General features: G+C 48.3%; 1 protein-coding gene across 3 annotated transcripts in view; it reads right to left on the bottom strand.

Moving 5' to 3' along the window:
• The window catches only part of DAPK1 (death associated protein kinase 1), a 207,751-nt gene that overhangs the window by 18,560 nt on the left and 162,548 nt on the right, over nucleotides 1-26,643 (bottom strand). For all 3 annotated transcript variants that reach the window (XM_065946929.1, XM_065946930.1, XM_065946932.1), the window contains exons 18-20: nucleotides 25,226-25,324; nucleotides 18,581-18,658; nucleotides 2,372-2,594 (exon numbers count right to left, since the gene is read on the bottom strand). In XM_065946929.1, coding sequence (XP_065803001.1) covers nucleotides 2,372-2,594; nucleotides 18,581-18,658; nucleotides 25,226-25,324 — 400 coding nt within the window. The remainder of the gene's footprint in view (nucleotides 1-2,371; nucleotides 2,595-18,580; nucleotides 18,659-25,225; nucleotides 25,325-26,643) is intronic.

Below are 26,643 nucleotides of genomic sequence, written 5' to 3'. Positions count from 1 at the left end.
ACTCTTCTGGTCCAGAGCACCTGTCATCCTTGAGAGAATCTTGTGTCACTCAGCCCCATGACTCACGTCTCTCTAAGCCCTGGCTGGAAGATGCAGTGATATTTGCCGATAATCTAGTCATCCTGAGGGGCTTCCCTGGTGGCTCAGAGGGTAAAGAATCTGCCTGCAATGCAGGAGACCTGGTTCGATCCCTGGGTCAGGAAGATCCCCTGGAGAAGGAAATGGCAACCCACTCCAGTATTCTTGCCTGGAGAATCCCATGGGCAGAGGAGCCTGGCAGGCTACAGTCCATGGGTCGCAAAGAGTCGGATATAACTGAGCGACAGCTCTTCCTTTCACTTTAGCCATCCTGAGCTGTGTTTTATCGAGAATCTATTTCTGGATTCTTCCAGACATGGGAACTGGTCAGAGGAAGAAGAATGGAGACCCGACTTCTGAGAAGTGAGGGTAGAGCTGTTCTCCCTCCTGGAGAGCCTGTATGTCACCTGAAGTGTGCCCAAGCGCTCCTGCAGCGGAAGTGAAGTGTGAAAGTCGCTCAGTCGTGTCCAACTCTTTTCGACCCCACAGACTGTAAAGTCCATGGAATTCACCAGGCCAGAATATTGGAGCAGGTAGCCGTTCCCTTCTCCAGGGAATATTTCCAATTCAGGAATCGAACCCAGGTCTCCTGCATTGTAGGTAGATTCTTTACCAGCTGAGCCACAAGGGAAGCCCCCTGCAGCATAAATTCATATCTAATATGGCTAATGAAAATTCTAGATCACGGATCTGTATAGATCTCATCTCTTCGTCTGTTTCTCTTTGCCTCCCTCCCGCTGCACTTCGTAGCCTCAAGTCCTTGAGACGAACAGCAGGTGAGAATTGGCTCCCTCTAGGGGCGACATCAGGAACTGCTAGAGAAGCTCACTTTGAACCTTAAGCAAACGTTGGCAGCGTCCACACACAGAGGCTGAACCTAATGGTTAAATCTGGAGAGCTACTGGCTTCTGAGAAGGTATAAACCTATCTTACATCCTGAAATTGAGCAAAATTACAGTGGAAAATGGAAAATGTGAGCACAAATATGCCCCAAGTCAGATGGAGTTATAAGCGTCATTAACGAGCCCTGGCTCAGGAGCCAGACACTTCATGAACTGCTGGCTGTGTAACTCTAGGCGTGTATCTGACCCCGCAAGGCTTCAGTAAAAGGCTGGCAAAGCTGCCAATAAAGCTGTCACGTGGGTTAAATGAGGTGTCAAGCGTACCACATTTTGCCGAGTTCCTGGCACACGGTCAGGGCTCAGTTTGCATTAGCAGTATGTGTTAGCAATATTATAATCATTCTAATTATGTGTCTATGTTGGCTGTACTTCTTCCCCTCGTTTCAATCCTATTGCTGTGCTCAGAGGGAAAAAGTTGAAAGGGGCATGAAGATCTCAGTCAATGATCCCTCTCACCCTACTAATGCTGCCCAGACCTCCTTCCTCATGGAGAGAGAAATTACAGAGAAACAAAACTTTGAAACACCTGTTTTCATTCTAGGTAACAGATATGACACCTTTGTATTATGTACAGAAAGTGAATCTGAGGCACAGAACTTCAAAAGTGACAATGTTTAGAAAGTCCCTGAAGGTCTATATTCCTATCTTTGAAAAACTTAATTCCCTTACTCTAAAAGTGGTGGGGGGAGTCAGGAAAAACAACACCCCAGACTGTTCAGCTTCCTCTTGGTCATCTCAGGTGTTTCTCCCTGGGAGGGACAGGTCACCCTGCAGTTCTGGGTGCGGACCCACTGATAATTGTGTCTGTGGGAGGTGGTGGTAGATGACAACATCTGCTTTCCAACCAGGGTCCAGGTGAGCGGATGGACCAATTGAAAAACCATTAAGGAGACTTTCAAAACCACCACCCCACTTCCAGATACACGTGGATGGGCCTCCCCATGCACCCAGATTTGTTGTTCTGTGTTTTTGCATTCCTAGATGTGCGCACAGCATTCCGAGGAGAGAGTGTCAGGGGTGAGGACCCATCCTGGGAGCTGATATTCCATCTGTGTGACCTTGAATCTGTATCAGCCCCAGTTCTTTGCGTCTTCAAGGGCAGAGCCCCTGAGCAGAATACGACATGGTTGTGCTATTTTGCATGTTTGTGACTGTGGACTGTGAGTTCAATGAGGCTCTTTCTTGCTAGCCCAGGGGCAGGGTGTACTTGCCGTCCAAGAGTGAGGTGGACAAGGGGCCAAGAGCCAGGGGGCCCACACCTTGAAGCCACCAGGGTGGCAGGAGTCGGTCAGCCTCGGGCCAAGTGCTCAAAACAAAGCCACCCCTCCTCCCCAGCTTTGACTTTGGAAGCACCCAGTGGAAAGACAAGGGCTGGTGGGGTGCACGCATACCTGCCGGCTTGGAGGCCAGGGGCGAGGGTGGGAACCGGGCAGAGCTGGTGGAGGAGAGCCGGGGCCGGCGTCTTCGGAAGAAGCTCCTCAGCAGCCCACACTTGAGAGATTCCACCAGAGTGGTCTTCCCAGACCCTGAGTGGCCGAACAGCTTCAGCTTGATTCTCGGCTGCAGGTTCTGTGTGGGCCGCAGCTGCTGGATGAAGAGTCCTCGGTGCGTGTCCTGAATAGAGATGAAACGGGGCCCTTAGTCAGGGGGAAGAGCAGGCCCTGAGCAAAACGCACATGCTGATTGCCATGGTTCAAGAACCCTGCTGCTTGGGACTTCCCTGGGGGTCCAGTGGTTAGGTCTCCATGCCCAGGTTCGATCCCTGGTCGGAGGACTAAGATCCCGCCAGCTGTGCAACGAGGGCAGAAGATAAACAAAAACATAAACAGCCCCCAAAACAAACAAACAAAAGACCCCCAATGCATCCTTTTGGTCTGTGAGTTTCCTTTGCCTCTAAAAAAAAAAAAAAAATGGAGGTAAAAGTAAACTGTAACATTAGTTTCAAATCAATGTAAATGATTTGATGTTTGTATCTATTGTGAAATGATCATCATGGTAAGTCAGGTTAACATCCATCACTACCCACAGTAAAAATATTTTTTTCTTGTGATGAGAATATTAAAGATCTAGTCTCATCAACTTTCAAATGTGCAGTACAGTATTATTAACTCTAGTCAAACGGCTGTGCATTATAGCCCCAAGGTTTATTTAACTTCTAACTGGAAGTCTGTACTCTAGGAGGTCTGCAATTTCTACTCCTGTGGTAGATACTTCTTGTTCTGTCCCCACTGCATTAAATTTTTTTTAATGTAAAATAGACATAACATAGGCTCCCCAGGTGGCACTAGTGGTAAAGAACCTGCTGCCAATGCAGGAGACATAAGAGATGCAGGTCTGAACCCTGGGTGGGGAAGATCCCCTGGAGAAGGACATGGCAACCCACTCCAGTATTCTTGCTTGGAGAATCCCAGGGGCAGAGAAGCCTGGCAGGCTACAGTCCCATAGGGTCACAAAGAGTCAGACACAACTGAAGCGACTTAGCACGCGTGCAGACATAACATACAATTCACCATTTTAACCATTTTAAAGCGGACCTTTCGGCGGTTTTTACTCCATATACAACTATCACTGCTGTTTGGTCCCATAGCACTTTCACGTGCCCCACAAGGAAACTCTGTACCTATTGGTGGTCACTTCCCAGCCCTCCCTCTGCCCTGCCACTAGCAACCACCGATGTGCTGTGTCTCAATGGATTTGCCTACTTCCGTTGCACTTCGATACACAATGAACTGGGGAGAACAATTCCTGTGAAGCAGTCTAGACTGGCCTTGTTAGACCGGCCAGGGCACCTGCCCCTTCTGTGTGGAAGAGTCCTGCTCCTCTACGACATCCTGAAGGTACAAGATGATGAGAAGAAGGGCGTCACAAGGTACAAAGTTAAATGCTGGGGAAGGGCCTGCAGGACATGATAACATTTCTGCTGTCTTCTTTCTCAGCCCTACAGGGAGAAGCAGAAGTCTCCCCAGCCCTGGATGATGCACAGATTCATCAACAAACATTCGTGGAGGACCTCCTGTGTGCTAGAACAGGAGATCTACACCAGCCCCAGATCCGCAGCTTTGAGGAGAGACAGACACACGAACAATGTGCTATCAAATATAACACGGGTGCTTTTGAAGGGATGGTGCTGACGAGGAGCTCCGTACAGCCGGAGAACCCACCTCAAGGGCTACATGGTGGAACACTGGTCATGCCACCCTCGCTCCATCCTGGCCTCAGGCATCCTCTTGGCTCTCAGCTCCCAACTCTGTAATAACAGCCCCTGCCTTGCAGCCTGAGGACGAGTCCTTCTCCCCTACCCATGATGGCTCCCTCTGCTTTAGCCTGTTAACTCCTTGCACCCTAGGAGACCTATCTTGCTGTGATCTCTCCCGGAAGTTTCCTCATGGGCAGGCTCCAGTCCACATGTGGTTCTCCATCGTGACCCCACTGGACTGGGGGGTAATCATGTGATACCCTTCCCTTCTAAAACAGAGGCCAACTTGAGGGCAGGACGGTATCCCCAGCACCTGGCTCATGTAGGACGGCCAATAAAGAGGTGCTGCATGAATGAGGCACTCAGGGTGACCCATGCAGGAATGCCTCAGAGCTCAGGCTCTGCCTCTTCCTTTCAGCGCGATCTCGGGCCTGGCTGGGCCCCTGCTTCCAGACCTAACTAAATCCTAGGAGGTGCTGATTTACCACTTATCTCCTCCTCCTGAGCTGTTGTTACATTTTGCACCAACAACCAAGGATGGGAGCCCTAGGGCATGCTCATGCCTTAGTAACAAACTCACAACTCTCCCGCGTTCCTTCCTGTTTCCTCCTGGTAAACTCAGACCCATCTTTCTCAACAAGGGGAACACCGCCCAGGAGCTGGCATTTTGAAGATGGATGGTGGCAGTTTGAGTTCCCAGCGCTGGGGGATGCTGCTGGGGGGTGGCGGGTAGGGGGGTGCTGGGCTCCTGACATGCACAAATGATGTTCTGAGTGGGATGAATTCTCCCGAGTCTGTCTGACTTCTGAGTGTCTGCTGAGCATTTATCTAAGAGAAAGACCTTGTTTGTGATCATCTGAACTTAGGACTTAACTGCATTTTAATATGACCCAGAGGGATTTGAGAGGGTATAGTTTAATACATACTGACTTTCCCAAGGGTGCAACTATTGTATACGTTGGTGGAATTATACACACATCCTTTTCCGCTTAATCTTCCAGAAGCTCTGATCCCCACTTCTAAAATGTCAGCCTGTTGCTGCTGTTTCGAGTTGCTGTCCCTCCAACATCCACGGCATCTGTAGTGTTACATTCGGTGATTCTGTGGATGGGCCCAAGCGTCTGTCAAGTTAACAACGCCTCCTCATCGCCTATGCTCTGCAATTACATACTGAAACACATTCTATGATACCACATGTATATTACTTTGATGTCTTTGTTATATTACAGTTAGGCCATTCTGTCGATCTTTTAAAATCACCTCAGTAGGTATACTGTTATCTTTGAGTTTTATTTCAGGACAGTAACGGTGGCATCACAATATGTACATTATAAAGCCGGGGTCCCCAACCCCCCACCAGTCCTTGGCCTGTTAGGACCCAGGAAGCGCAGCAGGAGGTGAGCAGCGAAGCTTCATCCACTGCTCCCCAGGGTTTGAATTACTGCCCGAACCACTCCCCTATTCAAAACGTTGGGGACTGCTGTTACAAAGTATTGGTTCTCCTAGGGTTGGAAACCACAGTTTGGACAGTGATCTGTAGAACGTGAGGTTGTCCTTATTGGGTTTCTTCTTTTAACCTCAAATCTCAGCAGGTACTGCAACAAAACTCTGCATTGGGTGGAAAGGGCTGGAGTATCTTGCCAGCCCTTCCCCTGAATTATGACCCAAGTCAGCACAGGAGTTGAAAAGTTCTGAGGCAGTTACTCATTGGGGTGCTGCTGATCAGGCAAGAAGAAATGGGGCACTGGCTTCTCCCTCATGCCATTTACTGTGGCAGATGAGCCCACGAACCCTGAAGCCAATCTACCACCTTTCATTATAATTTCATCTTCAAACTAGCCCTTCTATCTTCAAGTAGTGTGTGCTGCATGCTAAGTTGCTTCAGTCGTGTCAACTCTTTGCGACCCTATGAACTGTGGCCCCCAGGCTCCTCTGTCCCTGGGATTCTCCAGGCAAGAACACTGGAGTGGGTTGCCATGCCCTCCTCCAGGGGATCTTCCCAACCTAGGGATCAAACCCACATGTCTTATATCTCCTGCTTGGCAGAGGGGTTCTTTACCACTAGCACCACCCACTGCACAGTGAGTGTCTGAATTGTGAGCAGCTCCCTCCTTTAGGAGTATCTCATGAATAAATAAAAAAGTTCTCCACCTAGTCCATGACACATGGCTAACTAACACAGACAGATTCTTTACGTGAAGCCAGTATGTGCTTCTCCTGAGATGGGGCAAAGGCAGAAAACCTGCTTCTGGCTTTAGTCCCATTATTGAATCTGCGGGCATTACCCAGGCATTGGGTAATCTGCAGGCATTGCTCTATTCTGTCTGTTCCGTGTCCTCTGATCCTGACACTGGGGTGTGACTGGATCACTGGGATGTGTGAGGCTGGGCCAACACATCTGTCCTGTGTGAAAGAGTGAGGGCATCTCTGTTCCCCCTGCATGAATCCCGCAGGTCTGAGCCCAGGTCTGAGCAGATTGTGGTACCCTCAGACACAGGTGTTACCCCGTTGCTTCCAGCAGCTGCTCTGAACCAACGTGGGCTTGTCCCCCACCACTGCGAGAGGGTGTGTCCCGGCCTTGCTCAGTGCTGCCTGGGTTGAGAGCCCTCCTTGCTCCTTCCAGTTCCACTCAGGGCAGTGGTGGGCTAGCAGTGGTTGGCGGTCTGTCTGCCTGCTTCCCAAGTCAGCCCCAGAAATGGAGGAAAGAGGGAAGAGGGGCTGGTGACAGTGGGCTGTGTCGGCCTGATTAGTCAGGATGAACAAGAATCCTGCAAGGTGTTCTAGTTTCATTCTTTTACAAGTGGTTGACCAGTTTTCCCAGCACCACTTGTTAAAGAGATTGTCTTTTTTCCATTGTATATCCTTGCCTCCTTTGTCAAAGATGAGGTGACCATAGGTTCGTGGATTTATCTCTGGGCTTTCTATTCTGTTCCATTGATCTATATTTCTGTCTTTGTGCCAGTACCATACTGTCTTGATGACTGTGGCTTTGTAGTAGAGTCTGAAGTCAGGCAGGTTGATTCCTCCAGTTCCATTCTTCTTTCTCAAGATTACTTTGGCTATTCGAGGTTTTTTGTATTTCCATACTTTCTAACACCATACACAAAAATAAACTCAAAATGGATTAAAGATCTAAATGTAAGACCAGAAACTATAAAACTCCTAGAGGAGAACATAGGCAAAACACTCTCCGACATAAATCACAGCAAGATCTTCTATGACCCACCTCCCAGAATATTGGAAATAAAAGCAAAAATAAACAAATGGGACCTAATGAAAATTAAAAGCTTTTGCACAACAAAGGAAACTATAAGTAAGGTGAAAAGACAGCCCTCAGATTGGGAGAAAATAATAACAAATGAGGAAACAGACAAAGGATTAATCTCAAAAATATACAAGCAACTCCTGAAGCTCAATTCCAGAAAAATAAACGACCCAATCAAAAAATGGGCCAAAGAACTAAACAGACATTTCTCCATAGAAGACATACAGATGGCTAACAAACACATGAAAAGATGCTCAACATCACTCATCATCAGAGAAATGCAAATCAAAACCACAATGAGGTACCATTACACGCCAGTCAGGATGGCTGCTATCCAAAAGTCTACAAGCAATAAATGCTGGAGAGGGTGTGGAGAAAAGGGAACCCTCTTACACTGTTGGTGGGAATGCAAACTAGTACAGCCACTATGGAAAACAGTGTGGAGATTTCTTAAAAAACTGGAAATAGAACTGCCATATGACCCAGCAATACCACTTCTAGGCATACACACTGAGGAATCCAGATCTGAAAGAGACACGTGCACCCCAATGTTCATCGCAGCACTGTTTATAATAGCCAGGACATGGAAGCAACCCAGATGCCCATCAACAGATGAATGGATAAGGAAGCTGTGGTACATATACACCATGGAATATTACTCAGCCGTTAAAAAGAATTCATTTGAATCAGTTCTAATGAGATGGATGAAACTGGAGCCCATTATACAGAGTGAAGTAAGCCAGAAAGATAAAGAACATTACAGTATACTAACACATATATACGGAATTTAGATAGATGGTGGCGATAACCCTATATGCAAAACAGAAAAAGAGACACAGAAGTACAGAACAGACTTTTGAACTCTGGGGGAGAACGTGAGGGTGGGATGTTTTGAAAGAACAGCATGTATACTATCTATGGTGAAACGGACCACCAGCCCAGGTGGGATGCATGAGTCAGGTGCTCGGGCCTGGTGCACTGGGAGGACCCTGAGGAGTCGGGTGGGGAGGGAGGTGGGAGGGGGGATCGGGATGGGGAATACGTGTAGCTATATGGCTGATTCATGCCAATGTATGACAAAACCCACTGAAATGTTGTAAAGTGATTGGCCTCCAACTAATAAAATAATATTTAAAAAAAAAAAAAAAAAAAGAATCCTGCAAGGTCAACTTTAGAGGAATTCTCCCGCCCTTGATATCTGAGCAAACTCATGATGCTCAACATTGACATCTGAGCACCTGCCCTGCCTTCAGCAAGAATCCTGATGAGTATTATAATCTTTAAAGCTTCCTATGTTCCTGCGGCCTCAATGTCCCCACAAACAGAGGATGTGAGCGCCAGCCCAGGTGCACCCGTGTGTAAGTGGGCTCAGCCACAGGTTCCCCTTCCCACCCTCCCACTGTGACCCCAGTGACACGCCCTGCAGCTTTCCTTGTGTACCCACCCTGACCCCAGGAAAGCACTTGCCCCAGCGGCTCTCTGCTTCCCCCTGCTTAACTGAGTCTGAGCTCCGTGACCCAACCCCAATCCTTGTCTCTCTGGGACCAATGATATAAACTGCATTTCCCCCGAGCCTCCCTTCCCTCTCCTCTTGTGGCCTCAGCTGGCTGACCATCTCATGAAAGAATCCAAGGCATGGGTCTAGCAAGAAACCCCTTAGCCTTTGGGTTTTGTCTTAGTGATTTTCCATCCACGAATCCCACCCAGTTTCTTGGTTGTAAATCCCTGCTTGTCCTTGTTGAAGTTGGGGCTGAGCTGATCTCTTTCCTCTGCTCCACACCCACTGCAGTACCCCCAAATAGTCAATCCTACTGTCTTCAACAAGGGTCCTGAAGTATTCTTTCATGAACATGCCTAGGAGTTGCGACAGATGCACTTCCTGTCTGCAGCAGTAACTTCCAGGTTTGTATCTTCCAGCTTACGCTGGGCTTTCACTCACACTCCTCGTTAAACCGCAAAGAAACCTTTGTGGTTAATGTGGTCGTTCTCCCTTTCAGATGTGGAAACCAAGGCTCAGAGAGGTCAAGGCCCTTTCTTGACCAAGGAGAAGACAGAACTAGGTTTCCTTTCTATCACTGCTGTCCCTGAAAGGGAGGTGATGGGTTTCTAGAAGGGGAGTGGGGAGCAGGGAGGAGTAAACAAGGATTTACAAAGTTGAGAACAGAAACTCAACGCTGGGTTGTGCTTCAGTTATTAGTCCTAGGACTATGAATATCCAACAAGGGCCATTTCCAGTTCGTTTCACTAAGAAAACACTTCCCAGTTAGTGCAGAGTCCTGATTTAAAGTAAGGCTTATAAGTTATTGCTATGAAAAGGGTCAGTAGGATGAGCGTGCACCCCGCCTCCCCACTCTGGATTTGCACGGACAAAGGGTACACTCAGGCACCTCATTTTTCCTAAGCAAATGAGTTGGACTGCTGGCCTGTGTTAACAGGCTCCATGCCCTTGGGGAGCTCCAGGGGAGCGTCTTTTTTTTTTTTTTTTTAAATCAGAAATACAGATTGAACCTACTTCTGCAGGGACTGCATTCATGTCAGAACCCATCACTAGCTCTCATGTTGTTTCCCAAATATAACAATCCTCAAGAAATCTTGTTTTGTCCAAGAAAATACTGCTTCATGGGACTGACAGCTCAGCTTTTACAGTGTCCTTGATTCTGGGACGATCATACAAACACACACACATCTCACCTTTCAAGTGGAGATGAATGGCAGGCAGGTGAGAAAAATATTTTCGAGGGCCGAAGAAAGGGGCCTAGGGGTTGCAAGCCATCCCACCTTCCTGCTCTCTGCCCAGGGCCTTCACACATCTCCCTGCCCTCCCTTCCCCTGCAGTCAGGACCTGCTGGCCTGGACTGGGAGGGACTCTCACCCTTTAATTTGCCCTTGGGAAGATGGGCTGGGAAACTGCTTAAAGGCAAGGACAAGCAGAATATACTGGAGTCTTCAGTCCAAGGAAATCTAACCTCATCCCTGAGGAGGGCCCCTCCCTGCTGGTGCTCACTAAGAACCGTGAAGAATCTGAACACAGAATTTGAGACAGCCCTCTGCGACAGAGGTGTGGTACTGGAGAAGACTCTTAAGAGTTCCTTGGACAGCAAGGAGATCAAACCAGTCAGTCCTAAAGGAAATCAACCCTGAATATTCATTGGAAGGACTGATACTAAAGCTTCAGTACTTTGGCCACCTGATGCAAAGAGCCAGCTCATTGAAAAGACCCTGATATTGGGAAAGATTGAAGGCAGGAGAAGGGGGTGACAGAGGATGAGATGGTTGGATGGCACCATCAACTAAATGGACATGAGTTTGAGGAAACTCCAGGACACAGTGAAGGATAGGGAAGACTGGTGTGCTGCAGTCCATGGGGTCACAAAGTGTCACAAAGACATTGAGGGACTTAACAACTCTGCAACAAGAAGTTTCTGACATCTCTCTCCTGCTGGTGGGTGGTGCACTTCCACTTTTCACCATTAGATGTCGCAGCAGGGACGAGTGGCGTGCTCAGATAAGCGTCTGTCCCCAAGAAGGCAGCTTCCAGCAGCCTTAGTGTGAGTGCCCTCCAATGCACACTCTGGTTTTGATGCAGAGAGGGGGCAAAGAGAGGTGCAGAGCGTGCTCCTGGTTAGCTCGAGAAGGTGGGAGAATGTGGATTTCTTTGGAGGCGGAGTGTGGTCTGTATTTAACAGAAGCCCCAAGATGCCCCAGCGCCCAGTCTGGTCAGGCCCTCACTGGCCGGGCTGGGGTAGCGGGAGCAGGGACACTGCCCAGAGGAGAGGAGGGTCGGGACTTCTGGGTTCCCTAAGCCCTGACTCACGCCTCAAAATATTCTCGTGTGTCCCGCCCCCCTCGGCCCCACAGGCTGGTGGGCGTGGCTGGGACGCGGCAAGGCCTCGCGTGCAGGCTGGGAAGGTGGGAGGGGAAGCAGCGGAACCAGACCCCGAAACCAGAACTCAGGCTCCCAGGTGGTCACAGAGGGGCGTTTGTGAAAGTGGGAGGCCAGAACGTCCCCGTTAGCTTTAACCACATACTTCAAATATTTACACAGGAAAGCGGGCTCTCATTTGTATTCCTGCCCCGAGCTCACAAAGTAACAGCCTGAACAGCACCAGTCCAAGCAGCCGTCCCATCTCGCCTGGCTGCCAAGACCACCTTCTCTCTGGCCTCTGGGTCTGAGCAGTCAGAGGGAAATCCCGAGGCAGGAGGAGAAGGGGCCGACAGAGGACGAGATGGTTGGATGGCATCACCGACTCAATGGACATGAGTTTGAGCAAACTCTGGGCGCTGGTGAAGGACGGGGAACCCTGGCGTGCTGCAATCCATGGGGTCGCAAAGAATAGGACACGGCTGAGCGACTGAACAATTTACTTAACGCACTTGGGCCAGTACCCGATCATCTTTCCAAGCCAGGCCTATCTTTCTGCTCACCTCAGGCACCGTCCTCTGCCCCAACAATCACACTCGAACTCTGCTGCTACCCCCATCGCTCCCTCCTTCTTGATCTATTTCTAACTCTTTACTTTCTCAGGCCTGTTTCACTCACTGCTCCCTCTGCCTTCTCCTCTGGCCGGTTCCTGTAAAGAACCTGGGGGTCTCTGTTGTGACTGCCATGTATGCCTCTAGAAACCAGCCATAGACAGGAGTAGAGGGGTGTAGCTCTGCTCCAATAAAACTTTATTTACAAAAGCAGGTGAGGGGCCGGTTTTGGCTCTATGGTCACTGTTTGCCACCCCCTGACCTATCTCACATTTTTCTTATTTGTTTATTGACTGATCTTGCCTCTTTCCTTCCCTTGGTCTCTCATAGTTCTTGACCTATGGTAGACACTGTGATTATCTTTTAAATGAGTATTCTTTGGTAACTGCATTGTCTTTTGAAGCCCTGGTGAACCCTGGTGTGAAATGAAAATATCTCCTGCCATATTAATAAACAAGAAATGTCACAGCCATCAGCGATTTCTGGCCTTCAAATGTGAATGAGAGCTCCCCAAAGTGCAGATGATGCCACCCCCAAGGGTGATTGCTGAGGAGCTGGGGGAATGCAAGAAGCAAGGTGAACAAGGAAACAGGATTGGCCCCAGAAAGCTGAGGTGCATTTGAAAGGAATGAATTCAGTGAGCCCAGAAGCTTGCATCTCCCTATACATATGATGCTAAATTCCTTAACTTGATACCCTATCTTTGATGTTCAAAATGCTTGCTCCCTTTGTTACAAAACTGTATACAGCCTGACTTCCCCTCCTGCCTCTTTGGAGCAGTTTTCTCAGAACTACTGAGATGCTATCTCCCTGGCTCAGAGTCCTAAACATTCCCACCAAATAAAATAACTCTACTTTCGCATTCTGACTATATTTTTTAGTCAACACCGGTTCCTAGTTTCCTTTCTTCCAGCACCTTCTACCCCCTGGCAATTCAGCTTTCACTTTCTCATCGGCAAAGTGACTAAACAGCAGACTGATGGGAGATCGAGAGGCATCTCCCGTCTGGGAAAGATAGATAAGAGAATGGAGTGGTGACGTGGCTCTCTGCACGTGGCAGGATGCAATTAGACCCACAGGATGGAAGCAGCAACTCTTAATTATGCAAATGCAGTTTACTTGTGATGAATTCTAAATTTTGGGCAAGCTCCCAACTTTGTCCTATTTTTTTCAAACTATTCCTGGGCATCTTTCTTCACCATCTAGTCTCAGACTCAGGAAAAGCAACTACTTTTAATATCAGTTTACAGGAAAGCTGATTAGAAGGACAATCAAACAAAATAAAAATAAGCTGACTCCTCAAACCCCTTAAAACTAGTGTTTTAAAATCAGGAAAGAATAGACCTTGATATGATAGCAAAAATGGATGCCAGTACAAAATCTGAGTGCAACCCCCCTCCCCGCCTGTTATAACAAGCTCCCCTTTTTCTAGGAGGAGAACTGGTTTGGCTAAGTAACCACAGAGTTCTTGAGCAGGTTTGGAGGGCTGAAGGGGGCTTTATTTAGCAGTGGGGGTGAACACAGAGGACAGTAGAGGGTGCAGCTCCTTATAAGAAAGTGATACCTACCATGCATGGAGGAGCTAAGGGGGCCTCCAGAGACCCCTAAAGCAATGGTGTGCTGGGAAACCAGCTCAGTGCAGGGGATGGCGGGGGCAGTGGGCTGGGGCTTTGGGCAAAAGGTGAAGCCTGACCAGTGTTTGCTGATTCCTGTGGTGTAAATACCACTACCACAGCTGATTTCAGCCCCGAATGTGACGGCACTGAACATGCAGTTGGGGAGAGATGTGTATGGTGGGCTCTCCCAGACATTACCACGGACTCCTGCATGCCACCACCCCATCATCTCCTGTTGAACTGGGCCAGAGAGGAAGATGTGCTGTGTTCTTCCTTCCCTCACAAGCCCCAGCTCGGCTGCCGTCTCCCCTACCTGCCCAGATGCGGATGCACTGGCTGTAGGTCTCACCTCCCACAGTCAGCCCCCTGTGTTAGGGATGTCATCTCCCCTCACTCTCCTCCAGCCCACCCTCCGCTGCCCCATGCAGCTCAACAAGATGACTTTGGTTCTGTTTTCAGAAGAGCAAGCTCCATGGCTTACCCTTAACAGATGTTTAAGAACACGTTCCTAGGCTTGACAACTGGTGAGAGGTGAAAACACAGGGAGCATTTCTGTTGCTAATTTGGCCCTGAGAAACCAAATGGCAGAGCAAGGCAACTTATGGCCAACCCCTGCTGCTGTCGCAGACACAGACTTCACCCAGTGACTGCGCTTAGGGTGAGTGTGGGGTGGGTGGGCAGAGGGTGGCACCACCCCTGGGGGTGTCAGGAAAGGTATAGAGGCAGTTTTTTGGTTTTCACAATGAATGTGGGAGGGGATGCTTGACATTAGATCCTTGGGGGTCCTTGCATCCTGCAAGGACAGGAAGGTCCACCCACCCCCAAATTCTGACAGCACCCTGGTAAGAAACACTACAACCTGGAATAGAAAATGACACTGAAAGAAATGGTGATAAAATGCCCCTCAGTGTAAATCACCTTCTTGCGTTCTCCTCACCCTCTGCACAGGGTGGTGGGCAGTCTCTTGCTGCAGATGATCCAGGTTACCATTGCAAACAAATCGCCTTTCTTGGCTTTCTCTGCAGGTAGAGCCTGCTCCTTGAGGCAACCGCCCACGAGTCCTCTGCAATGCACTCTCCAGGGACACATTGGGACATCATGATCATTTTCAAGAACCAAGTTCCAGCACTGGGTGTCCCGAAATCCTAAGCAGTTATTTATTTTGGGATTTACTTTTTTTTTTTTTTTTAAAGATAGAGGATGGTTAGAAATGTTCAGCAGTCAACTCCTCCCTTTCTGGCTAATGGGAAAGCCGAGGTCTAGAGCTGTTTGAAGGCATGACTAAAGCAAATGATTATGTGGATCTTGTCGAACATGAAGCTGGGGAGACACCGCTGAAGGGTCCAGGGCTCTGCATTACCTCTAGGAAGTGACCCGTGTCTGGCACCAAGCGGGTGACCCCACTGGAGGGAAGGACCATCCTGGGGTGTTGAAGAATTGACTTTGAAGGAGTCCTGAGCCCCTGATCAAGCTTTGGAAGCAGGCATTTCTGTTTTGGTCTGGGTCTCTGCTCTGTAATTAGCATGTTGCTTAACCTCTCGGAGACGGGGTTTCCTGCAGGAACATCCGCATCTCAGGGATGTAAAATTACAGTGCTGTCACACACACTGAACATCAACCGTGGCTGTTACTAAAAATGACTCTCAAACGTACCCTGCCACAGCTGCCATTGCTGACACCCCAACATCTGCTCTTGGGGGCTGGGTCACAAGAGGGGGCCCCCATGGAAACCTCCATGGTTCCCCTGGACCTGGAGGGTGGTCTGCAGGATGTGAGCTGGGATGCCGACTGTGGCAAACACACGGTGCTCACGGGGTGTAGGCACTGCTCTAAGGACATCGTTTACACCACCCGCCTGGCCCTCACCACCATCCTGTGAGTAGCACTGTACTCACCCCATTTAACAAACAGGGAAACCGAGGCCCAGCCTGATAAGCAGATTGCTAGTTCACGCAGCATGAAGGTGTGGCAGAGCGGGGACACCTGAGTCTGTGCTCTCAGCCTTTACCCTATATTTTGCCTCTCAAGGCAAAGACAAGAGGGGAATCTCCCAGTAGATTCTGGGCTCCAAGAGGGATGATGTACTATATTCACAGGCATCGCAATGACTTTCTTTATCTCCTTACAAAAATCATAGGATAATGGTAAAAGACTAAATGCTGTAATATTCCTTCTCCACCCCTCTTGAGAAAATCTAGACATCAAAAAGCAAAAGTACAAATTAATGGAAGAAAAAAAAAGGAAAGCCCCAAACTGGGACCATGCAAGAACCCATGCCACACCAAATTCAAAATTCCAGTCTGGAGACCTCCACCCTTCCCCGAACTGCATGTGGCGTCACTTACTATTTATATTCCTAATGATAAAAGTGGCTGAAGCACAGCAAGAAATACAGGAATCAGATAACGGGAAAAAGTGCTTTGAGCCCCACCCGTCCAATCCACCCAACCGAGACTATCTTGTAGAGTGCTCTCCTTCCTGTTTTTTTTAATGGCATTTGTCTGTGGTTTCTGACCTGCTGTAAAGGACATCTGGGCTTGTATCTAGCATAGCAACTTTTTTAAATAAAAGTATCTTCCTAAGGGGTAGATGGGCGCTAAAATACAGCACAGTCCAAGGAAGAGCCTTGTCCCTTGGCCAGAAGAGGGTGTATCCTGGGGTGACCATTAAACCATGGAAGATCATGCCTTGCAGCTGATCTCTGCTTTATGAACAGGCTGCTCCTTTCCCTGGAGAACTGCTATGTAACAGGCGTTTCTGAGATGATGAACCGCACTCCAAGCCAAGAAAGTAAGAGGCAACAGTACTGTCCAGAGTGCTACGCTTGTGAGAGGGGTTGCCCGTGCACCAGCTGAGCCCACAAAACACCCTCAAGGATGATGCTGGGCTCAGAGCAGGACGATGGCGCTAGGGGAGGCAGGCAGGTTAAAATCCTGCTTTGTGGAATTCGGGAAACCTCAGAATACCTGACTCAGCATGTTTATATACCTGCTAAAGTATTGAGCCTAATAAAGTGTTTCTTCCTAATAGTGGACCATACTAGAAGTATTCACTGTAAAAATGTGTACTCACCCAAACTGTGGAAAGGCCAGATTTGCTTTGGTTTCTTTCCACGATGAATGAATATTATAATGGGGAATCAATTTAAAACAGCCCCTATTATGGGACTTCCCTGGTGATTCATTGGCTAAGACTCTGTGCTCCCAATGCAGGGGGCTCGGGTTTGATACCTGGTCAGGGAACTGGATCCCACATGCTGCAACTAAAACCCGGTGCAGACAGATAAATATTAAAAAACAAACAAAAGATACTGTTTACATCAAAAAAAATCCCTTAAAGTGTGACAATCTGTCTATAAACACAGAATTCTATACTCAAATGCAGGGGTCCCTAAAATAAAATCCAGCAAAAGTCAGAGGTTGCAAACTGGTGGCCCCTGAGTCAATCTGGCTGGAAGTTGTGTTTCATTTGGCTGAATATCACTTCAAATGAAGTGAATTTTAAGATTAGGAGATTTTATGCGAAAGTTCATTGCTGATTTGCTGACAAACTCATAGGTTCCTGCAACCCTACCCTACCCTCCCACCCCCCCACCCCCGGCCTCTTGTTTTGCTTGTAAACAAAGTTTTCCCTTGCTTTTCTAGTCCAAATTCTCCCTCACAGTAAGATAGTCTGTGGTGGTACAGAGTGGGAGAACATGAAGTCCAGAGTTAATTTAAGTTTTTCCTCTAAGATCGTGTGAATAAGGCGGGACCTCTTTCCGGAAATTCTAGATCAAAGGGGAGACTGAATCCCAGCAGTGGCCTGGAGGATCTCAGTGTTTATCAGTTCACAGATTCCCAAAGCACAAAGGTGTGAAAGTCCATTATCTTCCCCGGCCAACTCCAAGCACTGAAATCATTGCAACCTTTGCATGTGTCTCCTTGACCTTCCCCTGTAGCTAGGACCAGGGGACCACTATGACAATTCAAACATTTAGTAGCTGTGAAAGTTAAGACATTTTTATCCCTCCCCCAGGCACTTTTCAATTTATATGGCAAGATCTTTATAGGATACCCTGAACTTATTTTAAATAATACTTTTTCATGAACACTTAAATTAAGTCAGTAATTTTTAAAATTTCTATAACATTCTCCTTTTTTAAAAAAAATTATTATGTGATTATTATAGGAAGTTTGGAAAAAAGTTATGTTTAAAGAAGAAACTGTTAATTAAGAAAGCAAAACCCAAAGACAACACTGTTAATATTTTCTATGTATTTTAAAAAACATAGCTGGAATTACAATGTGCACATAATTCATCTTCTGCTTTGCAGCCTAGGAACATCCTAAACATTAAATTCCTGTTACTAAAACCTCTTCAAGAACATTTTAAAGGCCAAAATCCATTCCATTTTATAGCTGCATGACAGTTTATCAGACATTATTGTTGGTCATCCAACATTTACAATTTTTATTGCCAATTTCTATAAACAACACTGCAATGGACATCTTCGTGCATACAACTTTTTTTTTAATGTCTTTCTTTCATTTCTTTAGGATAGAGTCATAGACAGAGAATCTCTAACTTAAACGGTGTGACTATTTTGAAGTCTCTCAATACACACTGCTGTGATGTGGGCTGAAACGGCATACCTGCATTTATTTATTTTTATCATGTCTTCTTAAACCTTAAGCCATGATGTTGGATAAGCTGGAGCATATGTGATATTTTGGAGCTCGAAACATTAAGAAAGAAAGAAGCAGGGTTGGCTTTTTCATTTCCCCTCTACTTCCCGGGGGCAGGTATTATAGACAGGGTGAGAGGAGGAAAATCGGGCACAGTGACTGCAAAAAGAGGCCAGTGATTTCCAAGTTCTAACACAGAAGAAGAAACCAAAGAGATAGCCGACACGTTTATGCAAACTGATAAGCAAACCACAGCCCAGGACAGGTGCCTTTTGGTACCACCTGTGTGTCCAACAGAGTGTTCATTTTCAGCGATTATAAGGGACAAGACAGAATTTTTCACATAAAAAGCACAGAGCATTTCAGAGCACAAAATTTCTCACCTTTCGGAGTCTTGTGAGGAGACCAGCTACATGTTCATGCTGTTCCGATTTCGCAAGATCTTCTGCTGTCTTTCCATCCTGTTGGAGATAAATGATTAGTTTTTTCCTTCACTGCAGAGAACTGTGTGTTCCACACACCAACATCGCCTTCTGAGACAGAAACAGTGTAACAGGCATCAGAAGCAAATAAGGTGGACAAAAGACCCTGTCCTGAATTATTCCCTTTTCTGTGGAATCCTTATTTCACTGATTGTCCAGGAAAGGAAGATGAGGAAAGTAGGAAAAAAAACATCCATTGGTGCTTGAGGTCCAAAGGCAAGATGTCTCAGGTCCACAGGCTTTAATCAAACCAGGCACCTCATTAGCAGGCAGATTACTCTGCATCCTGAACCTCCCTCCAATTAGGCCAACGATAAAGACTGTCATTAGCTGCCAAATTCTAGTTAGTGGAAGCTAATGTCTTAGAATCCTTCCAGGGACAAACCTCAGCACTCCTATCAAGCTAGTTACTGGTTAATTACTGTGCATTTCAAAGAAAAGGCTGAGTTTTACAGACAATTTGGATCTGAAGATCTTCAGTGAAACATAAAAGGGGGAAATAAGGGTCCACGGCAATTCAGTGTTTGCATTTTAATTGGAGAATTTTCACAGGGCTGCAGTTTCATACTGAACAAATTTGTTTCCAGGCTGTGAACATGCACGACGATGGCTAACGTTTTCCGAGAGCCTCCTCAAAGTGTCAGAGCGTTGGGCGTAGTAACCTCTGAGGTGCTCCCGGGTGGTGGGAACGCTGGCTGTTCACCCACCACAGAGCAGGGATCGGAGACTGAGGGACTGCTCTGCTGCAGCTTAGGAATCATTACAAATTTAAAAGTAGAAAAGATGAGAAGCAATTTCCAAAGAGATAAAAGCAATATTTCTTAAATGAGAAGACTCAGCAGCCTTTGGCCCATCTGTCAGTGTTTACTAGGGACAGTTCAAGCACCATTCCTGAGGAAGCGGGGGGATGCCCGGATCTGCCTGACGGCACACCTGCCAATCTCGCAGCCCAGGTCACAATCCCAACCAGCACATCCTCTCAGCCTTGGCACTGCTGACATTCTGGCCAGGACGATTCCCTGCCATGGGAGGCTGTCCCGTACACTGTGAGATGTCAAGCAGTACCCTGGCCTCCACCACTAGACACCAGCAGATTTCCCCCACACCAGCTGTGCCAACCCCGCGTCTCTAAGCTATGCTTAGTTGATCTGTCATGTCTGACTCTTTGTGACTCTCATGGACTGTAGCCCACCAGGCTCCTCTGTCCATGGGGATTCTCCAGGCAAACATAATGGAATGGGTTGCCATGCTCTTCTCCAGTGGATCTTCCCAACCCAGGGATCGAACCCCAGTCTCCCACATTGCAGGTGGATTCTTTACCATTTGAGTTACAAGGGAAGCCCTTTACCATCTGAGCCACAAGGGAAGCCCAGTGTCTCTGGACATCGCCGAATGTTTCCTGAGCAGTGAAACTGCCCAGTTGAGAAGTAAGGTCACAGGCTGTGGTTGGAGCTTTGGTGGGTGCTCCCGGGAGGCATGCTCCACACTCATGCTGCCCACCTCTCTCTGCCCACTCCCCGCCGTCAAGTCCTGCAGAGGCCCCCGTGGGCAGACAAAAGCTTCTAGTTTGCTTTGGGGTGAATGAGGTAAGTTGTCAGACACTGCATCCAAACAAGGGGGTCATACCAAACTGTCTAGGTCCTTACTGACATGATAAGGACAGGCCTTACTTCTCAAACCTCATGGCACCCTGTAATCACTGGGGTCTTTAAGAACTTCTGCGGCCAGGTTCCTACCCGCATACTCAGCTTCTACCTTTCTGAGGTGTGACCTGGACATCAGGGTTCTAAGTCCTCCCAGGTGATTCTATTGTGCAGCCAATAGAATGGCTTCCAACTAAGGCAATGGTTCCAATAGGTTTTGGAACCATTGCATCAGTTGGAAGAAACCTGAGCCCCAACTTAAAATCTTCTGTCTTCTGCTGTGACTGACCATAGATTTCTCTCAAAGGCCTTAGACCTGCATAGCACACAGACACAGGATGTTTGTTCACTGGCAAAGTTACTATCTGCTGTCAAGTCTCTCAAATGACAGGAAAACTCCACCAATACTTCCTTATGTTTGCATGGTACTTTACAGTTTGCAAAAAGTATTGCTCTGAAGGACACTGTTCAGCTTCCAAAAGAACTCTTTGCCAGTGTTTGGAAAGAGGCTGAACTCTAGAGTGAGAAGCACCAGGTTTAATTCAGTTTCCGCCCCTCCCAGACTCTGTGGTCAATCACTTGGCCTCCTAGAGCCTGGGTTTCTTCATCCATGAGATGAGAAGTGACACTCTACTGCAAAGGTTCTTGAGCAGATTAGAGAAAAACAAATAAATGAAGCACCAAGAGCAGAAAAAGCAAGCGGCAGTCATTCACAAAAAAGAGCTGAGAGTGTCCCCAACGTCCCCCTCCCCAGCTTTCCGTCCAAGAAGGAAAGCGGTAGGAGCTAGATCTCCTCATCCCAGTCCCATGCTAAGCAAGGTGCCAGCTCTGAAGCTGGCCCACAAGTGAGCCCAGCACTTTCTGCCTTCCTTGTCATGCACAGTGGTCTAGGAGGCTGACATCATTGAGAAGGTGACATTTGAGTCAAAACCTGAAGGAGGTGAGAGAGGAAGCCACTTGGATACCCAAGGAAGTTTTGCAAAAGGAAAACAAAAACAATAACAATAACAACAAAACAGCAAGTGCAAAGGCCCTGAGACAGCAGAAATAGCAAGGCTTGGTCCCGGTGCTCAGGGGTCAAACAGGGCTGGAGATATTGGATGCAGATCTGAGTTCCCAGGTGCAGCTGCAGCCATGGGGCTTCTGAAAGGAGCAGGGGGCAGAGAGTGGGAGGGTAGCTGGCCAGGTGGGTGGAGCAGCAGCAAGAAGACCTAGAGCTGGAGGAGGGCGGCAGAGGTGGGAGGGGAAGAAGGGCAAGTAGGATTTTCTTATCCAAGGCACAGGTGGGTGTCAAGGAAGAGATAACTAGATGTGACTGCTGGCTCCGTAGGTGAGAAAGACATCAAAGAAAGGCAAGGAAGGAAATGCTTAGAGAACTACAAAGTCAGAGTGGGGCTTACAGTCGGGGTGAGGGGTTGGGGTGCACTGTGGCTGGGGCAGGCCACTGGGAGCTTCTGGGGTGGCCTCTGAAGTTCTGCTTCTACATCTCAATGGGGCTACAAAGACGTTTGTCAAATTCACCAAGTTCCTTTGTCCCTGTCCTTTCTTAAACAGAAAATCTGTCTTATTTTACAACAAAGAAGTTTTGAGGGGCTTCCCAGGTGGCTCAGTGGTAAAGAATCCTCTCACCAAGCAGGAGACATGGGTTCGATCCCTGTGTCAGGAAGATCCCCCGGAGGAGGAAATGGCAACCCACTCCAGTATTCTTGCCTGGAGAATCCCAAGGACAAAGGAGCCTGCTGGCCTCTGCGGTCCATGGGGTCGCAAAGAGTCAAACATGACTTAGTGACTAAATAACAACAAAAAAGCGAGGTGACTCCCTCTGCTGAGTCTCAGGGATTCGACGACAGACTGTGGCGGGTAGAGGAGAAGTGGGAAGCAAGGAAAAAGAGAACCAGACAGCCAGAAGACTTTCCAGCCGTCCTGGCGGAGGACAGGCTGGGAGAGGAGAGATAGCAGCTAGGGGGCGCTGTAGGGTCGAGGGCGGGGTGCTGACCGGGAAGAACTGTGCGGTCAGGCAGAGGAGAAAAGCTCGCTGACAAAACGGGCTGGAGGCTGTTGTTCATAATGCGGCAGCCGAATTCCACGGACAGAGGAGCCTGGTGGGCTACAGCCCATGGGGTCACAAACAGTCAGATACGACTGAGCGACTTAACACTTTCATTTTCACTTTCCACTCCCCATGCAGCTCCTGGGGCTGGAGCTTCAGATGTGCTGTAGATGAAGACTTAAATCAGAGAACTTACATCAGACAGATTTTGAAGACTTAAATCAGAGAACCGGACATATCTCAGTAATTCAAAAATAATGATTGCAAGTCAAAATGATAATATCTGGCATATGATGTGCAAAATATATTACTTCATATATTATTTTTAGTAACTGACTGATACTGACTTCCTGTCTTTTTCCTCATCAGATGTGGCTATTAGAAAGTTTAGAATGACTTTGGCAGCACGCTGTCCTTCTATGGAGCCAGCCTAGACCTGCATTGGGGCACCTCCATGATAACGCCATTCCTGGTGGAGTGAGCATGGTTTCCACCACGCCTGCTGGGGAGGTCAGGCACATCCAGCCCTGCCATCCCCCTGTGCTCCAGCCCACAGTCCTTCCTCTGGGCTCAGACTGTCCTCCTCTCTCTCCAAGGAGTGCTCCTGACCTCTGGAAACTCCTGGGGACCCTGGCTCCCAACTGGCTCAGGTCCCACTCTGTAGCTGCATATTCACTGTGACCCTTGGTTCTGACTCTCTCCCACTAGACTGGAAGTTTCTCAAGGGAGGGCAGCTCCGCGGCCCCACAGTGTCCCCGCATCTGTCTGGAGTGCGGTATGTGCTCAGTATCTGTTGAATGAATGAACAATGGAGCCCCCAGGAAGCGGACTCGCAGGACCGAGAAGGAGCATCTGCAGTGAGCTGGGGTGGGCAGGGAGTGGAGGTTCACCTGAGAGCCTCCAGAGGGGGAGCCCGAGGCTGGGGGGCAGCTGCTGTGGGGAAGGCATGGGGAGGTAACTGTGACCTCACAGAGGTCAGGGCTTCCCTGGAAGCTCAGCTGGCAAAGAGTCCATCTGCAACGCAGCAGACCCCGGTTCGATTCCTTCCTGCGTCAGGAAGATTCCCTGGAGAAGGGAACGGCAACCCACTCCAGTATTCTTGTCTGGAGAACTCCATGACAGAGGAGTGTGGCAGGCTACAGTCCATGGGGTCGCAAAGAGTCAGACGCGTCTGAGCAACTTTCACTTCACTTTCACAGAGGTCACGGGGAAGCCTGAGGACCCAGCAGAGGTCCAAGACTCTGACCCACACTGCCAGGCTGGCAGGAGCAGCTGCTGGCATCTTCAGAGCCACTGTTGGCAGTTTACTTTTTATAAGGCAACATCTACAAAAAAAATATTTCTTCTCGTAAAAATGTTTATAAGTGCTCTCTTGTGGAGTAACTAGACTGAGTGCCTAGACATGGTTGGGGAAGAGTTGATAATGGCACATCAGGTTCATAGGTGGCTGTGGGTGGGCCTGTGATATGTGAGCAGGTGCCCAAGAAGGTCCAGCCCCACGCAGAGCACTGGTCATCACTGGGCCTGCAGAGGAGCCCAGCTCAGGGCTCAACACTGCATTAAAGAGAACCCTGCTTGTGGGGAGGGAATGATATTCTCGTCACATTTGTGCAGCCAGGGAGGCAATGCCCTAGGCCAGAGGTTAGCAACCATTTTCTGTAAAGGGCCCGAGAGCACATATTTGGGGCTCTGAGGGCCGTAGGGTCTCTGCTGCAATTGCTCAAGTCTCCCCTTGAGTGAAGATGGCTGCAGACAATATGTAAACAAGAGGCATGGCAGTGTCCCAATAAAACTTTATTAACAGAAGCCGGCAGCAGGCTGAATTTGGTCTGTGGTTTGCCATCCCCTGTATCCAGCTTCAGATCCCTGATTTTCCCAAGGTTAGCTGCCATGTTTTAAAACTCCAGGGGGTCTCCTCTAAAGAAACAATTTATGTTAGCGAAGCTCTTGTGAGTTTTAGGAATCTCCCACATGGGCCAGTGGAGACTCAGCCCACTGCTGGGCCAGAAACAGCTCAAAAGATAATGTTTCACTGCAGCTGTAAGACAGCAACCGTATCTCATCCGCAGACACATTGCTCCTCTCTGGTATCCTCAAAATGAGGATCAAAGGGTTTCTTCTGCAGGGAGGTACCAGGTCTGGAATGGGGAGTGTCAGGAGTGAGGGAAACTAAAGAAACCTCATTTTAAAATATGCTGTGGCTTCCCAGGTGACGCTAGTGGTAAAAAACCCACCTGCCAATGCAGGAGACATAAGAGATGTGGGTTAGATCCCGGGGTTGGGAAGATCCCCTGGAGAAGGGCATGGCAACCCACTCCAGTATCTGGAGAATCCCGTGGACAGAGGAGCCTGGAGGGCTACAGTCCATGGGGTCACAGAGAGTCAGACACGACTGCATGCACGCAGGCCTAAGAGCAAAGCCAGACTTTTCAAAGACGAGAGGACAGCTCTTGTCACCTGTTCCCCCCCACACCGAGGGGCCTTCCTCCTCCCTCTCTGAAAGTCCATGGCCCCTCCAGTCCCCCACAGTGGAGGAGCACATTTAGAAAAGACAAACACACAAGCTAACACAAAACATGAAGGCCTGTTGTATAACACAGGAAATGTAAAGGCCAGTGGGAAACAGCAGGTGTTCCTGGCAGTGCGGGTCTGGGGAAAGAAGAGGATGAGGCATTAACAAGATCCTACCCTGGCTTTGTGTGGGCAGATGTTTACATAACTGCCTGTGGAGGAGCTGGAGCTTAATAGCAGCCTGTCTGCTTTGCAGTGCAGTTGCCAAGCAATACCTTCCCTCTGGTGCCCTTGAGGCCTGAGACATTTGCAGTCATTTTCTCCTGCCAGAGGGCTACTCACCGAGGTCAGCGCCTCCACATTGGCGCCCATCAGACACAGGTAGCGGACCACGTCCAGAATCCCGTTGTTGGCGGCGAGGTGCAGAGGCGTCCGTCCATACTGCGGGAGACAAAAAGACCCGGGAGAGTCCTCACTCTTGCGGCCGGGGATGACGTGTGTGGAGGGATCTCACGGGGCCAGCACTGTGCAAGGATCTGGGAGCCACCGGGAAGAGACCGGAGGCCAGGTCTCCTCTCTCCAGAAACTTGCCATCTCCCCGGGGAGGCAAGCCAAACAAAATGTTTTCAAGTATTTCTCAGCTAACAGAGTGACTTTAAAATAAAACTTCAAAGGCTGAAAGAGTGGGAGGCTTATCATAAAATAACTAAATTAAGTCTCCTGCTGTGCTGGCAGAAAGGAGGCATGAGTCAGGGCTGAAGGCCCCAAAGATCCGGAAAGATTTGCACTGTGGCTCAGATTTAGATAACAGCAAGGGAAGGACGGCATGGAAGGACAGAAAGTGAAGACGCTCTAATGAAGTGAAACGCCAAGGCCGTACCCAGCATTTTTGATTGCCTACGGCTCCACACCATGTGCCAAGGTATCTGGGGGCATTGCAGTATACTCAGGAGGGTGCTGAGGAATATTTTAAATTTTTGATGGAACCAGCAGATTCAGACACCAGGGAAACTACTAGCTTCAGGTAGTTCAGTGTCTCAAATTAGCTGGGACTGCCTTCCTTTCAGTGACATTGTGTATGCACAGCACGGGGTTGGCAGCGGCTGTGATACAAGGCAGGTCTCTTGTGAGGATCCATGTAGAACAGGATATGGGGTGGTGGTGTCCACTCTGAATCCAAAGTTTAAAGAGCTGTGAGGTGCCCAACAGGGACACACCTTCCATTAGTACACAACTGTGGTCAATTCAGAATTAAATAAAAATAGCTCTCTTTCATGTGAATCATTTGTTCCATCAGCTCCTGAAATATTAGGTTCTTTGGGTTGAATAACTTAATAAACAGAACTTAGGCAGCCAGGAGTGCTGCAGTCTACGGGGTCGCAAAGAGTCGGACACAACTGAGCAACTGAACAACAACAAAGGTATTTAAACAAATTTTTTTTCTTTTTTGGCTGCACCACACCGCTTGTGGCATCTCAGCTCTTGACTAGGACTGAATCTGGGCCATGGCAGCAGTGAAAGCCCAGAATTCCAACCACTAGGTTACCAGGGAACTCCTGGAACTTAAGGTTTTTCTTTTGCTCTGGGGAAATCAGAAAAAAATAAATTACTTTACACAATGGAAATTATGAACTGAGCAAGTCTGGCTGTCTCTGTTTTGTACTGTTTATGTGCAAATAAATGAAGGTTTTTGTTAAGAAGTTAACACATGCTCATTTAGAATATCCAAACAACATAGAAGGATACACGGTAGAAAAATG

Source organism: Muntiacus reevesi, chromosome 10 (assembly GCF_963930625.1).
Source record: "Muntiacus reevesi chromosome 10, mMunRee1.1, whole genome shotgun sequence".
Taxonomy (NCBI): domain Eukaryota; kingdom Metazoa; phylum Chordata; class Mammalia; order Artiodactyla; family Cervidae; genus Muntiacus; species Muntiacus reevesi.
This window is presented reverse-complemented; position numbering and strand designations above follow the sequence as displayed.